This window comes from Neomonachus schauinslandi, chromosome 11 (genome assembly GCF_002201575.2).
Source record: "Neomonachus schauinslandi chromosome 11, ASM220157v2, whole genome shotgun sequence".
NCBI classification, from domain to species: Eukaryota; Metazoa; Chordata; class Mammalia; order Carnivora; family Phocidae; genus Neomonachus; species Neomonachus schauinslandi.
Window position 1 is genome coordinate 14,148,744 of NC_058413.1, and position 16,964 is coordinate 14,165,707.

Genomic DNA, 16,964 nt, shown 5'->3' on the forward strand with positions numbered 1-16,964 from the left:
CAGGGCAGGGAGGGCAGTAGGGCAGCATGGGGAGGGCAGCAGGGCAGCGTGGGGACGGTGAGTATGCATGGCCGTTCTGAGGGAGAGGCTCCAGGCAGGTGGGGGTGGTAGCTCACAGGGACGGAAGCACAGAAACTCCTTCCACAGCACTTCACATAATGCTCAGGAATGGACCTGGGCCACGGCCCCCCATGCCAGACCCCACAGCTGCCCAATTACTCCAGTTAACAGGCCTCAGACTGAAATGCCCAGTTTCTCTCCCTCTCTCTGCATAATCTTCATTTCTCAATGAGATTAAACACACAAAGCACCAGCAACAGAGGTACATCTAAGTGCTCCCAGCCCACACGGCCACAGTGAGACCCCTGGGGGATACACAAGAGCTCCTCTCCCCTCTAAGAGCACCGCCTCTCACCCAGCGCTTTTCCCGTGCAACAAAAATGGGTGGTTTCCCAACTTTCAGGAGACAGGTAAAGCAATTAAAAATACATTATTTACAATCACGTACTTCATATTCTTCTGCAAACCCACAGTTGGAGTCCGCTTGTTGTTTCTTAAAGTAGGCCTCGAAATTCTCCACTTTGATTAACTTGGATCTAAGAAGACAGAACAACTTAGGACTTTTTTACATTCCATAATGTTCACGCTCAAAACAGAAAAATACAAGGTATTAAAAAATTAAAGCAGCTACTCACTTTTTAGGTCTTCATCATAGAAAGGGAAAGGAAAAAAAAAAAGCCATTAGAAACACCGACTCAATCATGACTCTAGAAATGATAGTAAACATCTTCCCAAAAGAACAAAAACCATAGTAATAAATGGGGGAGGGAGGGTCACTATAATGTTATTTACAAAACACTGAAATATAAATCAGGAAATCTCACTTCTAGATCCTCTCATGTAACTCATTGGCTTTGTGACTTCCAATGAGGTCTTCTCCTAGATATTGACAACCCATTTCTTTTTTCTTAAAAATCACAAAATACATGTTTATTGGTAGAATATGGAAGTAAGGTTTTACTTGCCTTAATAGAACATGGCAAGGAAGCTACTAGCTTCAGGAGACTAATAAACATAGATTCCTTCCAGAAAAACAAAGCTGGTTAGGAACTTCTGGATGATCATGGCCAAATGTGTCAGTCAGAAAAAATGACAGCAAGTTCCACCAAAACTTCTCTAGATAGTCACTGAACAGATTGGAGGATTAAATGTCTCCAAATAAAGCTCGTAACTCCAGAGACTTACTTAATTTGAGAAAAGGATACTTCATTATTCTTCGCATCTTTCCTGTTTTAAAAGAAACAAAGACCCATTAAGACTGAAAAAGGGTAATTCTGGGCTTTTCCCCTTTCACATATCTACAAAAGGCCTTTTTTATACATATGACACCAAATCCTGTTCCCTAACACTAAGCTTAGAGGTCTAGGCAGCAAACCCTGGTTACAAATCTGTGAAGTAACTCTCATACCATCCAAAAGTATGGAATAATCTTGCTCAGGCCACTGTGAGAAATATCTTTGGGTAAATGTGTATCAGCAGCATGACCCTTTTGTAAAGCCAGAGTCATTTTTTCATACTGTTCTTTGAGAACGGCTTCCTGATAAGTTAATGAAATAAACCAGAAAATATCTCCACTATAGGAAGAGTGGTGGGGCTCCTGGCACTCTCCTGCATTGCTGGCTAAACCCCATATTGGTGTTTAAAAAAAAAAAAAAAAAAACCACCTTCTGGAGGGCAATTTGTCAGTATGTATCAAAACTGAGGGGCACCTGGGTGGCTCAGTGGGTTAAGCAGCTGCCTTCGGCTCAGGTCATGATCCCAGGGTCCTGGGATCGCGTCCTGCATCGGGCTCCCTGCTCAGCGGGGAGCCTGCTTCTCCCTCTCCCTATCCCCCTCCCTCCTGCTTGTGCGCTCTCTCTCTCTCTCTCTCTCTGTCAAATAAATAAATAAAATCTTAAAAAAAAAAAAAAAAAACTGAAAACAGGCATCATACCCACTGAGCCAGCAACTGCCCACTTTGGAATTTAGCCTAAGGAAATAATCATGAATATGCCCAAGGATTTAGGGACAGGTTAAGTGACTGTGGCAAAAAAAACCCAAAACCGAAAACATCAGGAAAATTGAATTATTTCCGTAGAGTTGAATACTGTGTATCCACTTAAAACAAAGATTTGAAGCTGTCCACAATGTCTTAAATAATAAAGCAGACTACAAAATGATACATGTGATTCCTGTGTGTGTGTGTGTGTGTGTATTCATGTGTGAGTTTCACAATTACATCAATGTTAAATGTAGTTTTGTGCAGGTGCTGTGATTATGAATTATCTCATTTCTTCGCTCTTCTTCTTCTTTTCTGTTTTGTCTTTTGCCACAAGAATGTATAACTTTTATTTCAACAAGAAACAATAAAGCTATTTTGACCCTTCCCTCACACACACAAAAAAATTTAAAATCTGCCTGTCAACCCAACAGGGCAAGATGGTGACAGAAGAACCTGGCGCGGCCATTTTAAGGAACTCGGAGCCAGAATGAAATTCCCCGGTTGGCAGCACCTGATGAGTGCAAAAGAATCCCAGCAGATACACAGGCTTCACCCGCCCCACACATGGTCAGACAGGAGAGCGAGCAATGAGGTGCAAACTCCAGGTTCAAGTTCACTTCCACACTTCCTACACTTGGCTTGTGTGTCCTCACAATGGGGCTTTCAAGACCTGCCTCCTAGATGATGGACTCTGAGAAACAAACTTAGGGTTCTAGAGGGGAGGGGGGTGGGGGGATGGGTTAGCCTGGTGACGGGTATTAAAGAGGGCACGTTCTGCATGGAGCACTGGGTGTTATACGCAAACAATGAATCATGGAACACTACATCAAAAACTAATGATGTAATGTATGGTGATTAACATAAAATAAAAAAAAAAAAGACCTGCCTCCTAGAGCCCCATGAATATGAGAGCTGATGGAAAACACAAATCCAGGCACACAGTAAGCACTCAAAACAGAGATGCTGCTATTTTTACTATTTATGCACCGTATTTATTTAACACCCCTTGGTGTCACATCACAGATCATTGTAGACATCGAAGCTGCCTCTCTGCTAGTCAGACAGCGCATGTGTTCAAACTTACCAACTCTAAATGAAATCTCTTAACACCACACAACTGACCCATGAACCAGAAGGCACGGTTTCGAGGGAGCAGCCTACACCGCAGTGTTTGCCGCGATCTGATGCTGGCAGGGACTGCGAAGAAGTAGGACTGGCCAGTCAGTAGAGAGTGTGGATGAGGGGGACATGGGGGCCCAAGACACCAGTCCTTCCAACTGTGTGAATGTCTGAAATTTTCCATGGTAAAAAACTCCCTTAAAAAGTAGAGTATGGGGCGGGGGGAGGCCTGGGTGGCTCAGTTGGTTAAGCGACTGCCTTCAGCTCAGGTCATGATCTCAGGGTCCTGGGATCAAGCCCCACATCGGGCTCCCTGCTTGGCGGGAAGCCTGCTTCTCCCTCTGCCACTCCCCCTGCTTATGCTCTCTCTCTCTCTCTCTCTCTCTCTCCCCCTCTCTCGCTGACAAATAAACAAAGAAAATCTTAAAAAAAAAAAAAAGTAGGGTACTATCATCAACATAAACAACAGTCACCTTTTCTTTCTCCAGAAGATGAAGCCTCCCACAGCCACAATTACCAGGGCACCAAAGATGCACCCGAACACTGCTCCGCAGATGACACCTGAGAAAAGTCCAAATGGGAGGCACTTAGAAGGTGCTCGCGAACTAATAATACACTGCATGTTAATTGAATTTAAATAAAATTGAGTTTTTAAAAAGAAAAAAGATGTTCACAAACAACCAGCCCAGAGTCCTCAAATCAGAATGTGTGTGTGTGTGTGTGTGTGAGAGAAATACCTTTGGACATAAAATTAGTCTAGGCATTTGGGAGCTGGGTTCCCAGCCCCAGCCCACCTCTAACGGGCTGGTCTTGAGAAAGTCTCGGCTCCCCTCCCCTCAGGTTCCTCAGCTGCAAATGTAGGGAACTGGGCTGTCTGTGATTTTCAAGTTGTTCTTACTGCTGATGTCCTTCTTCAAATGAAATTGCATGCAGCAGCCCAATATATAACATAGAAAACCAAGCAGAAACACTCTTGTGGAGGTAGGGTGGGGGCGGGGAGGGTGTCAGGACTGGAGCGACCCCTGTTTAAAAACCACTAGACAAAATGTTCCCCACGGTTCCTGCTACCTCTGACTCTGTGGGACTAATGCCCCGTACGAGCAGAAGGACCTACAGCACTGTGCTCAAGTGACGTAAAACCCATGTGTTTACTGGGCAAGGGGGTGGGGACTCCCTGAACTTTGCTCCTGGGGCTTCTTTCCCGAAGCCAACAACTATCAAGTATAAAAACCAGACAAACTAATGAACCAGTTGATCACTTTGTCTTCGGCTTGAAGGTATATACCACCCCCCTGGGTCCCCGAGGCTCCCGAATCACTCCATTCTGTGTGACAGAGGACAGGCGTGCTTGACAAGGAGTCTGAGGCCAGAGTGCCAGGCCTGCGTCTACGCAAGTCACTGCCCCTCTCTGGGCCTTCACAGCCTCGTTTCTCAGAGAGGAGCTGGACAAGATGACTTCTGTGGCTCCTTCTGACCCTCACGTTGGAAGGTTTTATGCTCTGAAAGTCAAATGGTGTGCCTGGCACGTGGGCACACAAATGACCACACCAAGAAAAAAGGACTAAATGTGTTTGCAGAGTGCAAGGGCAACCGGCATGGGGCGGGGGGGGGGGGGGGGGGGGGGGGGGGGGGCGGGGCGCCTCCTTCCAGGAAGCTGAGGTGGGTCTTGACGGCCACTGACATCTCAACTTCTGGGAGGAGCGACCAGCCCTCCCAGGGAGCCAAGGGAAGCATGCAGACACCAGAAGCAAAACCCCCCACTGAAATGTTAATAGCACCGTTGTTCTTTCTCTACCTGGATCCTGGGGCAAGAACACTGCATCTGAATAGGGACCAAAGGACACGTAGCTCTTGGCCCCATCTATGAGTCCGTTACTGTGAGGGTTAAAGGTGATGTTGGTGAAGCCGGCCACACAAGCCCTATGGGATGACAAGAAGGAAAGAGGTAGCTGAGACGTGGCCACCACCCCAGGCATGGAAAGCTTTGCACTCACGAGGCTCAGCCCCAAAGGGCAAGAACCACTAGGCCATTACCGATAGGAGCCCAGGGGTTCCAGCTTCCCATTGTAATAACCGTGCGTGGTTGACTCGTTCCCAACATCGACTTCGTATTTCAAGACTTCAGCCAAGCCCTGAGAACGTCTCTTTTCTTCTGTTGTTATGAGGTATGTCACGTAAGTGTCTGAGGCCCCCTTTTTGAAATCCTCATACGTATATCTCAAAACATCTGCAGACGGGTGAGCAGCTAAGAAAGGCACACAGGGAGAAAGTCATAAGCAAGTGATTGCTGACAGAGATAAGTTTCCCGGAATGCGTCTGAATAATGGCAAAGACACTGGGCAGTAATGGTGAGAGCTGCCATCTCTCACGTGTTCGCCCTTGTGTCAGGCTTTACTTATACCAAGTTCTACGTGCCTTACTTACTTAATCTCCGTGCACTAAACAATAGTCACTGACAGTAGTCTTCTCACGTGGGTTTACTACCCCCATCTTACAGGTGGGAAAATGAAGGCACGGAAAGCTAAAAGCACCTGGGCCCAAGGCCACACTGCATACACGGTGGGGTTGATTTCTAACCCAGACCATCGACTTGGCACGTGCGGCCTCATCCACCACAGGCTGGTATTGGTCACTCTGGTCACTCTGAAATATTGCCTCCTCCATTCAGCGACATCTAAGCTTGGATTTTGCTGAAAACCTTCGCCACAAAATGACTTGAAACAGACCCAAAATGAAAAGACAGAGAGTCTGAGAGAGCTCAGCATCAGTTGTTGAAACTCTGCCATGGGTTTATGACACCAGCAAATTCCTTGTCTTCCAGGATCCCCACACCCCTTACGAGGTGCTTGCCCTCTCAGTCCTCGAGGAGGTGAGGACAGTACCATGGGCTGAGAGGATGGGCAGAGGCAGCACTGCATTGTTCACATTTAAAGAATCAACGAAAACAACAAAACTTGGCCCTGAAAACCCAGCCTTGTGCAAAGCACCCACATGCAGCTAACAATGACACCCTCGAATCATGCCCTTCTTCCCACCAAAGAATGTAATGGAGTCCTGTCCGGGAAAAGGGGCATGTGAGCCACCTCCTCTCTCAGCTGCAAGGAAGATTTTTGCAAGTTCCCACCACAAACGCAGAAATCACTTTCTGTTTTCCTTCAAGAGAAAGCTACCCTTTGAGTGTGATGTGTGTGCGTGTATGTGTGTGCACGTGCGAGAGAGAGAGAGAGTTGGTTAAGATTAACATTCTGTCACCTAAAAGACTCTGTGCTATAAAAGAGAAGAAAAACCTAGGTCAGAGGTCAGCAAGGTATGAACCTAGAGGCCAAATCCAGTCGGTTGCCCATTCTGATAAATAGTATTTTTTTGGAACAACCACACTCATTCTTCACGCATCCCCTGCGGCTACTCTCAACCCACAGAGCCAGAGTCAGGTGGCTGTGAGAGAGACTGCACGGCCTGCAAGGCTTAAACTATTTGCTATCCAGCCCTTTACAGAAAGGCTGTCAACCCTGACCTAGATCATCAGGCAAATAGCTCACCCACCCCCTTCTGAGTGCCAAAGCGTGGGTGACAGTGTAAAAACAGACATGTATTTGTATTTCCAATGTGCCTCAGTGGGCACAGGAATGGCCCCCGTTCACGGCATGGCTCATGGACTGTTCAACCCATAACTGACCCCTCCTTACCGTTCCCAGTGGTGAGAATGAGCGCATAGGCTTTGAGGGGTCCGTGGCTGGCTTCAAACCCACTGAACTCAACCTTTACTGAATTGTGACTGATGGACGTGATATTTGGGGATCCATCTGGAGAAGGGGGGTCTGAAACAGAACAAAACGAAACATGATTACCCACCATTTAAAACCAAAGGGGGAACAAAATTATTAAGGAGAAGTTTGCTGCAGTGCCCTCAAGCTCTGCCCTTGCTCTGGGAGCAGTGTGGGGGGCTCACGCAGAGCACATCCAGAGCAAGGGACAGGGAAGGAAGTGGGGGGCAGAGACAGCAGATCCCCCAGCTCATAATGGCACCTTCGGCGTGCCCAGCCACACACCCCGGCAGGCTCCCAGCAGCCTTGTTGTTTGAACACAACCTGCCTTTCCTATCTTCCCCCAGCCCCTCTGACCTAGAGAACTGGGATAGACAGAGAGCGAGAGAGAGCCTATGCGGCTGGAACTCTAAGCAGGGAGCCATCTGCAGCCACTTGCCCACCGCGTGGATGCGGCACCGGACAGCATGGTTGGCTGAGGACAATGATGGAACACAGAGACCTGGAGAAAAGCAAAGCTGACATAGAGAGGATGCACTTTCTCCTGAGGCCTGGCTGTGTTCCTGGTCCACATTCTTCAAACTAAAGTCCTCATTTATTTTGCTGGAGTTGGTTAAAAATGCCACCTAGAAAAACCCGACCAACCCTCTTCCCAGAAACCAGAAAAGCCCACACAGGAACATTCCATGCACAACCTCCATGACGACGTGCCTCCGCTTTCTGAACTGAGCTTCTGAGGTCAGCCTCCGAATTAATACAAAAGGAAGAAAATGCTGAATTAAAGATGATCCTTCTCCACACACACACCCACACACACACACACACTCTCTCTCTCTCTCTCTCTCTCTCTCTACCTAAATTTGTCTCCCACATACAGTTAGAATCTTGTGGTCAAGATTCAGGGAGACTGAGAAAACTGAACGAAAACACCACAGTGTGGCTCTCACATTTGCACCACCCAGCACGGCAGCCACCAGCCACACGGAGCTGTGAGCTCATAAAACATGACCAGCCCAAATTCGGGCGTGCTGGACATGTAAGACACAGACTGGATGTCAAAGACTTAGCATGAGAAAAGAATGTAAAATAACTCATCAATAATTGACTTCATGTAGAGTACATGTTGAAATGATCCTTTTAATAAACTGAGTTAAATAAAATGTGATTTAAATCAGTGTTGGCTCTTCCTTTTTACTTTTTTTATTTTTTAATTTTCGTAAAGATTTTATTTATTTGAGAAAGAGAGAGGGCAGAGAGAGTGAGCGTGCTCGGGTGGGCAGGGGAGGGGCAAAGGCAGAGGGAGAGGCGGACTCCCCGCTGAGCAAGGGAGCCTGACGCCAAGCTCCATCCCAGGACCCTGGGATCACGACCTGAGCCAAAGGCAGACACTTAACCCACTGAGCCACCCAGGTGCCTCTTTTTTACTTTTTTTTTTAATGCGGCTCTTAGGAAATTATTTTCTACTGGACGGCACAGCTTTGGGCAACCTCTCAAGTAACTGAGAGCAGTGACCACTTGGGGGCGCTATCCCCATTTCTAACTGTCAACCGCCTACCCAGGCTTCCTAACCCAGGCTCCCAGGATTCCCCTCAGCTCTTTACCTTCCAGCTGCCCAGAGGGGACTAGATCGTCAGTAGCATGCTAGCTCATCTACCTGCAGGGCTGGATATCCTTTCCCTCTCTGCTTATCTGAATCCTATGCTCCAGGGACCCTGTCTGCCTTACTCACCAGTGTCCCTTACCCCGGAGCAGAGTGAGCAACTAACAAATGATGGCTAAAAAACCATCACTCCATTTCTCCAAGATTTACCCATCCCATACCTCCCAGAGAAAATACAGCTCCACTTTTACAGTAAATAAAAGATATGTTAAATTTGTATATAAAAATTCATCTGTGGGAAGGGGGAAACCTGCGTAGCTCAGATGGTTGAGCGATCAACTCTTGGTTTCGGTTCAGGTCACGATCTCATGGGTCGTGAGATCGAGCCCCGCCATCAGGCGCCATGCTCAGCCCGGAGTCTGCTTGAAGATTCTCTCCCTCTGCCCCTCTTCCCATGCCTACCCCACCCCCGCTCTCTCTCTCTCAAACAAATAAATAAATCTTAAACAAAAATTCATCTGAGGAAAGGGAGAGCGTCAGATTAAAAAGAGAATTACTAGACTAAAGAAGTGGTCATTATCCAAACCAACCACACTGTTCAGCTTCAGAAACAACTATTTCCGACAAGTTCCTTTTCTTCCCTAGACACTGTGTGTAGCCCCAGAAATACCACTTCAGACATCGCTTACGATCCTCAGTGGCTGAAGAGATGACATTATAAAACAGAACTACAAAAAAGGTTCATTATTTCTATTATGTTCTAGAGTGCTGCAGAAGCCCAAAGGAGCGTCACCCAGGCCATCTGATACAGCTGTGTACTATACAACTCCAAGCAGCCCCATGCACACTGCAGTCCCTATGAATGGTGTCCCCTGGAACTGCATGGTGCACAACCCCAGCACCCATACATGGCCGCTCTCAAGTGTGTCTTCCATACACATTACCTCACCTAATTTGTATAACAGTCCTGAAAGCTAGTATTATTTTCTTTTTTTTTTTAAAGATTTTATTTATGTATTTGAGAGAGAGAATGAGAGAGAGAGAGAGCATGAGAGGGGGGAGGGTCAGAGGGAGAAGCAGACTCCCTGCCGAGCAGGGAGCCCGATGCGGGACTCGATCCTGTGACTCCAGGATCATGACCTGAGCCGAAGGCTGTCTGAAAGCTAGTATTATTTCCCCTTTTTATAACTAAGAAAAACAAGACTCATAGAGATTAGGTAGCTTTTCTGAGATCACATAGCTGGTAAAAGGCAGAATTTAGAATCAAACCCAGGTCTGCCTGTCTAAATCCAAGGCTCTGTCCACAGAACCCCGCAACCACTTTTCAAGTCAGTGTCCCTGTAGTAAGAGACCTTCTTCTCTGACTATTACAACCACAGATTCTCTGGAAAATTTCCAGAAACATTCTGATACCCTAAAGGAAACATACCCAGGGGTCAAAAAGCACAAAGCAAAACCAACCCACTACGTTGATCTAAGATGTAATGTAGGCAAAGACATGGCGAGGAAAAGACAGATAAAAATGAAGCAAAGCTGTAAGAAGCAACATTTTTCCAAGTACAAAAAATAAGGACAATGAGCATGAAAAGTTTGACTAGTGGGATCCCCTGGACAGGAAGTGACCCCCGTTCCTCAAAATAGCTGGGGAGCTTGTCAATATGGACTCTAGGGAAATATGAATCTTGACTGGATAGGTGATCATGGTGAATAAAAGTACTGTTCACTTTTTAAGTGTGATGGTAATAGCAATGTGGTTCTGTCTGAAAGAAAGGGGAAAGGAGCCTCTATCCAGGAGGAATACTTCTTGAAATATTTATAAATAAAAGTACAGAATGACCAGGACTGGTCTCAAAGTAATCCAATCAGGGAGGAGGGGATCTAAATCAAAGAAGATTGGTCAAACTCTGACAAATGTCCAACTGGGTGATGACGGATATGTGGGTTTCTTTATGCTTTCTTCTACTTCTGTATCTGAATATTTCTATGAAAATGCTTTTTTTTTAATGCAATAAGGGAACTTACCACTTAAAAGAAAACATGGCAATGAATTACTCTGTAAAATAAAGGAAACTTTTGGAATACTAAAAGAGTCCCTCTTACTCTGCTTTTTAAGACTAGACACATATTTTAGCAGAAATTTAAAAAGAAATACAGATTTCTAGGCCACACTTGCAGATCCACTGGGTCAGCATTCTCCAGGGGTGACCCCAGTGCCACCTGCGACCCCCCCCCCCCACCGCTGCCACCACAAAGCCTACCTGTGATGCCAGTGAGGCAGGTGTTTTGGGCGGGAGACGCCATCTTGTCACAGAAAGAGGCAGCGATGCTGATGTTGTAGGAGGTAGAAAAGTTCAAATATGTGACTTCCATCCTGTACTCAGTGCCGTTCTCTGAGGAGCAGCTCTCCAGGTCTGTCACATTTTTCCAAGCTCCTCTGCTGATCTCCAGCTGGACGCCCATGTTGGTGCCGGAAGGGCAGGCCCACTTGAGAATCAAGGTTGGCTCTTTGGGGACAACTTCGCAGTGGAAGGAGGCTACTGGTAAAGGATCTGCAAAGCAAGCACAGCTCATCATGACAGTCTGGGCCTTGTGCCTTTGCAAACACTGGCCCTTAGCGAGCAGCAGAATCCTGGCTCATCTGTAATGAGGAGAGAGCCATGAGGTACAGCAGAAGAGGCGGAGGCTGACCTTGAATCAGGCATTACTGAACTGTGTCACCTTGGCTCAGTCCCCCAACTAAGCCTCAGCTGCAGGACTGTACGGGGATTATATGAAACAGTGGCCGTCAGTCACCATGCTGGAAGAGAACAGGGCTCCGTGAGAGCTCACTGTGACGTAACGGTATGGAGCAGCAACTACTTCACCCACGTCATCTCATCTTGGGGCCCTCCTGACAATCCTTCTGGAAGAGGTAGGATTAATGCTGTCCCACTCCGCCGACAAATCAGCTGAGGCTTCGAGGGGTTACGTTAAGTCGCTAAAGATGACATGGCTGGTAAGCAACAGGGGCAAAACTGGACCCCAGGTTTTCTAAGTCCAGGTCCAGGGTATGTTATAGACACACAACATGCTGAATAATCAATGGTAAATGGGGTCAGTTTCTTCATCTTTAAAACGGGGTGTTAGGGGTGCCTGGCTGGTCAGTCGGTCAAGCTTCCGACTCTTGGTGTTGGCTCAGGTCATGATCCTGGGGTTGTGGACTAATGTACTGGGCGAGAGTATTATCACTACTTCAGTGCTGCAGTATTTTACAGCAGAAAAAGCACTAACAAATCACTTGGTGCACCTACCACATTCTCCACCTGACGCCTGGAAAAGTAATCTGCCCGATGCACACCTATTCCCACAGCTCCTCTTCCAGCCACCCCCAGTCACAAATGCTCATACATATTTCTCTTGTTATAGGCGGCAATGATTATAGATAAGATAAACATCAGCAACGGAAGCCACCCAAACCCCAAAGATCAGTGTCCAGACCAGGTGGATGGAGCCCACACTAGCAGAGGTGACTCAGAGCCGCCAGGATTTCTCTAGCTGCTCCACGTGAGAGGTCACAGGTCATCAGGGTCCCAGCTCCTATACTACCAGGGAGGCTGATCCAATGGGAACCCTCTACTTCCAAATCAGCCTGAACACACTTAAGTAGCTTGGTCAAAGGAAGAGAAGATACGGGTACAAAGAGGGTAGAGAATAGGTGGTGCACAGCTGCCAAGGTGACAAAGGTGCCCCAACCAGGTCTGTGAGCCGAAGGACTCAGAAGCATCTGTAAAACAGTCCCTGGGGTCCTCTCTGAAAGCTCCCTCAGTTGAACACAAGGCTGCCCCTCTCTTTGTAGCACTATTTGCACTGAGAGATAAGGATCAAGACAGGTGAAACGGCTGAGCATCCATTTTAACAACATCCTTTCAATCTTCTTCAGTGGGGAAGCCAAACTATGAACTGCAAGCCTGCAGGGCACCCATTTCCTGGCCCATTACTTCTTGGGTCTCACCATCTACCCATCCGTCGCCCCCTTGCTCCCACTGGTCCACCCCTGCCATCCTGGCCTCCTGCTCTTCCTTCAACAAAGCAGGCATACTCCAGCCTCAGGGCCTTTGCACTGGCTGTTTCTCCACCTATAATGCTCTATGCCCTGACAGCCATATGGCTGGCTCCTTCACTTCCTCAGGTCTTCGCTGAACGGTTACCTTTTCACTGGCGCACCCTAGACAAACATCTCATCGCCCCCTTCCTTGCTCTTTTCCCTCCCCCTAGCAGTAATCGTCCTCTAATAGCTTACTTATTTATCTTGTTTATTATCTGTCTTCCCCACCAGAATAAAAGTTCCAGGAAGGCTGGGACTTACAGGTGTCACTTAACAGCGCCCGGCATATAGCAACTGCTCAATAAATGCTTGTTGAATGAATAAATGATAAGACAGCACTAATAAGCTAATAGGATGTCTCAAAGAGATCAGTGTACTGCATACTATGAGAAACTTAATAAAGTCCGTGGAGGACCTACCTGCAAGGTCAGCACCACCCAGGAAAGAGTCCAAGTGGCACCTGGGGCTACTCACCTGTACAGAATGACTGCCAGCTAGGAGCCAGGGACCAGGTGGTGTTCCCCACTTGGGTGAAGATCTCCACTGTGTATGCCGAGCCAGGTGTCAACTCAGTGGCTGTGGCGCTGGTGACACCCGTGTCTGTGACAAGTTGTGTTGCCCTGCTGGAATTTCCATCCTTCTCAATAAGAAGGTGGTAGATGTACGTATCAGAAGCTTCATCAAAGTTGTGCCAAATTAAGGATGCTGCTGTGGTGTTGGTACATATTTCAATATTGGACACATTGCTGGGCCCTTCGTTTAAAAAAAAAGCATGGATTAGCCTTCAATTCCAGGACTATTTTATTTACTGCCTCTAAAAATAGCCTGGCCCCTTTGGGACAGAATAAATAAAAGTTACATTTGCTGACTCAAACGATAGAAGGCTTCCCAAAAAGACCTTCAGAAAATAATGATACAGATTAAGTCTCAAAAAAAATTTTTTAATACTTTTAGCTTATCTGAAATATATTTTCCAGATATAATTTCCTATCTGTTTTGGAAATCTGATTAATGAAAGAGAAAAATATACTAAAAAGATAACACAAACTACCGTGTCTACCATATAGTTAGATCAAACATTAGCAAGACATGCTTACTGCTGCGTGCAAAGCTCCTCACTTGGGCAATATCATCTAACGTCAACATGACAAGGTGACCCTCCTCTTGTCTGTATTCCCAAGGAATGAATGGAACAGTTACGTGGTCCATGCTTATCGGATCACTTTCTGCTTCTAAAGACAATTCCAGGGCGCCTGGGTGGCTCAGTTGGTTAAGCGACTGCCTTCGGCTCAGGTCATGATCCTGGAGTCCCGGGATCGAGTCCCGCGTCGGGCTCCCTGCTCATCAGGGAGTCTGCCTCTCTCTCTGACCCTCCCCCCTCTCATGCTCTCTCTCTCTATCTCATTCTCTCTCTCAAATAAATAAATAAAATCTTTAAAAAAATAAAAATAAAAATAAAAAATAAAGACAATTCCAGGTTCACAGGGCTCAGCACTAATGCCAAGAACAGCAGGACCTTTGCTGTTTTCCAATGTTTTCCGCTTAAGCAGCTTCCTATTCTACCGGGAGCCCAGAAATACAGTGGTTTCCCCAATGTTTAACCAACGCTTACTTCCCACCCTCCAGGACAGGGTCAGAGAGAACAACCCTTGGCAGGGCATCCTGAGAAACTTACGTGTGTACTGTGCAGTGAAGCCAGACTTGCCCACGACGTGGTTCACTTCTGGAAAGACTGTGATGTTGTATAACGTGCCTGGAACCAAGTCTTTGAGAGTGATGGCTTTGTGAGAACTGTTTGTCTTGTTAAAGCCGTTCTTGGACTGTACATGCAGGCAGTAGGTATAGTCAGAAGCATTGTCTGTATTCTGCCACTCCAACTCCATTTCGGTCGTGGTGACTTGGAGCACACGGATGTCAAAGACGGCACTGAGGTCTGGTTGGAAGAAAGGAAGAGAAAAGGAAGTCTGTCAAGGACCATCATAATGCCCAGCTTGATTTCGAAGTGTCAAGACAACTGTTCTTTTGCCATTAAAGTCTCAAATGAGTTCACAAAATGTAAACTCCAAAACCAGTGAGAAACACACACACTCATTTCTTTCCAGGATTTTGGCTCTTCCATAACACAGATGAATGTACCAGTTCATCCTGTCAGTTCTCTGGTCTTTTGCCTTTGCCCTAAAAACGCCCCCTTCGGGGGTCTTCTGGAGTGGAAATCATGTTCAGATTCCTCATCTGAGTGCTGATGACTGGATGGGTTCAATTTGTGAAAATTCATCAAGCCACACACTTAGGCTGTGTGTGTTTTTCAGGATGTATCCTGTATCTCGATAACTAGATTTTTATTTTTTAATCACTTCCTCAAAAGAAAACATCTTTCTATAACAGAGTCAGGCATACTGAAGAGTTGACATTCACTAGGTAGGGAGAATTTTAGGCCGGGGTGAAGGGAAAACACACACACATGGTCCACCCTCAGAGCTGGGCTCAGAAGAGAAATCTCCCTCAGGAGTACTGTGGGGACCCTGATCTGCCCACCTCGCCTCTACACACTGAACCAGATATAGTATGAATGCACAGATCATGGCCCAGAAATAATGACATAAGCAGGGCGTCTTTTCCGCCCTTGCTTTCAAAACACTTCTCTCTTCACCTGGGAACCACGGTCATCTCTAATGAGAGAAATTGAGTGGCTGAAGGGACAAAAGAGGGAAATATTTTCACTGTAAAACATTTTGTGGGTTTTTTTTTTTATCATTATTTTGTACCACAGGCATATATATACTCTCTTCCAAAATTTTTTTTTTTTTAAAGTGTGTTCTCCTTAAAGGGAGGCAGCTTTGAGAGGCTTCTTTCCCTACCACCAAATTCCTGATGTCAAAGGGATTCCACAAAGGCCATAAAGAAAGCCATTATCTATAAAGGTAAAAGAACCTACAAATAATCTAAATATTCCACAAAAAGAGAAGGGCTTTGTAAACTGTGATCTGGCTACCTAATGAAACATTCTGCAGCCACTAAAAACATGAAGACCATAAAAAAAAAAAAAGTTCAAATACAATGATTTGTATAATAATTACAATGATATAAACAAAACCTATGACTGTGGACACAGATGTGAAAAGAATGCAGCTGTGTTAGAAGAGAGGCGTTATTCTTGATTCCCTTCCTTTTGATGGTGGTAAAATACATATGATATTTATCATTTTAACCATTTGTAAATGTACAACTCGGCGGCATTAAACACATTCACAATGTTGTGTAACCAGCACCACCATCTATACCCAAAACAGTCCATCACCACCAACATACACTCTGTTACCATGAAACAGCAAATCCTCCCTCCTGGTAACTCCTTATTTTACTTTAGTCTCTGTGAACTTGCCTATTCCAAGAACCTCTTGCAAATGGAAACATACAATATTTGTCCTCTGTGTCTGGCTTCTTTCATGTAGCCTAATGTTTTGGAGGTCCGTCCACATTGTAGCAGGTACCAGAATTTCATTCTTTTTTTTTTTTTTTTATGTCTGATCTTACTTATTTGTCACTCAGAAAATCTCATTTTTGACTGGACTCAGACTTAGAGGTAGAAGCTCTCAGACAGGACAGCCTCCGTCTCTTAGCAATCTGTTCCTGGCGTTCTTCTTTGGCCTCCTTCATTCTCTTGGCCAAAAGTTTAGCATATTCTGCAGCCTCTTCCTTATTTTTCCTAGTGCGCTGCTTCTTCAAAGCAATACGCCAATGTTTGTGCTGAAGGACACGTGGAGTGACAAGACGCTGAATCTTAGGTGCTTTGGTTCTAGGTTTCTCACCTTCTTTGTTTAGGGGCTTTCTCACAACATACTGGCGGACATCAGCTTCTTTAGAGAGACTGAAAAGTTTGCGGATTCTGCTGGCTCTTTTGGGCCCCAGGCGACGAGGCACACAGTATCAGCGAGTCCAGGAATATCCTTCTCCCCTTTTTTTACAATGACCAAGTTGAGAACACTGAGATTGGCATCCACAATGCAACCCTGAACCAATTTGCGCTTTCCCTCTCTAGTCCTCCTTGGTCTATAGCAGGAATGCCCCTTACCCAGCAGCAGGTGGACACGGCCATGGGTCAAGACACCCTGCTTCGTGGGGAAGCCTTGTTTGTCATTGCCACCACAGATTCAGACCACATAACCTTTCCATTCTTCACCCAGAGCAACAGCAGCAACTTCGGTGGCCATACACTTCTCATAAAAGTTGCCAAGTTTGCGTTCATCGTCCACTTCAATGAGTTTCGGGCAGCCAGTAGCTGGGAAAGAGATGTTCAGCTTCATCCTGAAGCAGCCTACTGCCTCCGAGGCTCCACAAAAAAGAGCCAGAATTTCA

The 16,964-nt window shown here is 46.2% G+C and overlaps 1 protein-coding gene and 1 pseudogene across 1 annotated transcript in view; both read right to left on the bottom strand.

Moving 5' to 3' along the window:
- Positions 1-16,964, bottom strand: part of PTPRJ (protein tyrosine phosphatase receptor type J) — a gene marked incomplete at its 5' end in the record, with an annotated part of 46,120 nt that overhangs the window by 15,922 nt on the left and 13,234 nt on the right. The window contains 10 exons of the mRNA XM_021685188.2: positions 509-596; positions 696-704; positions 1,246-1,287; positions 3,634-3,721; positions 4,956-5,080; positions 5,195-5,405; positions 6,847-6,978; positions 10,783-11,073; positions 13,083-13,361; positions 14,284-14,541. Coding sequence (XP_021540863.2) covers positions 509-596; positions 696-704; positions 1,246-1,287; positions 3,634-3,721; positions 4,956-5,080; positions 5,195-5,405; positions 6,847-6,978; positions 10,783-11,073; positions 13,083-13,361; positions 14,284-14,541 — 1,523 coding nt within the window. The remainder of the gene's footprint in view (positions 1-508; positions 597-695; positions 705-1,245; positions 1,288-3,633; positions 3,722-4,955; positions 5,081-5,194; positions 5,406-6,846; positions 6,979-10,782; positions 11,074-13,082; positions 13,362-14,283; positions 14,542-16,964) is intronic.
- On the bottom strand, positions 16,164-16,912 carry LOC110576304 (annotated as a pseudogene).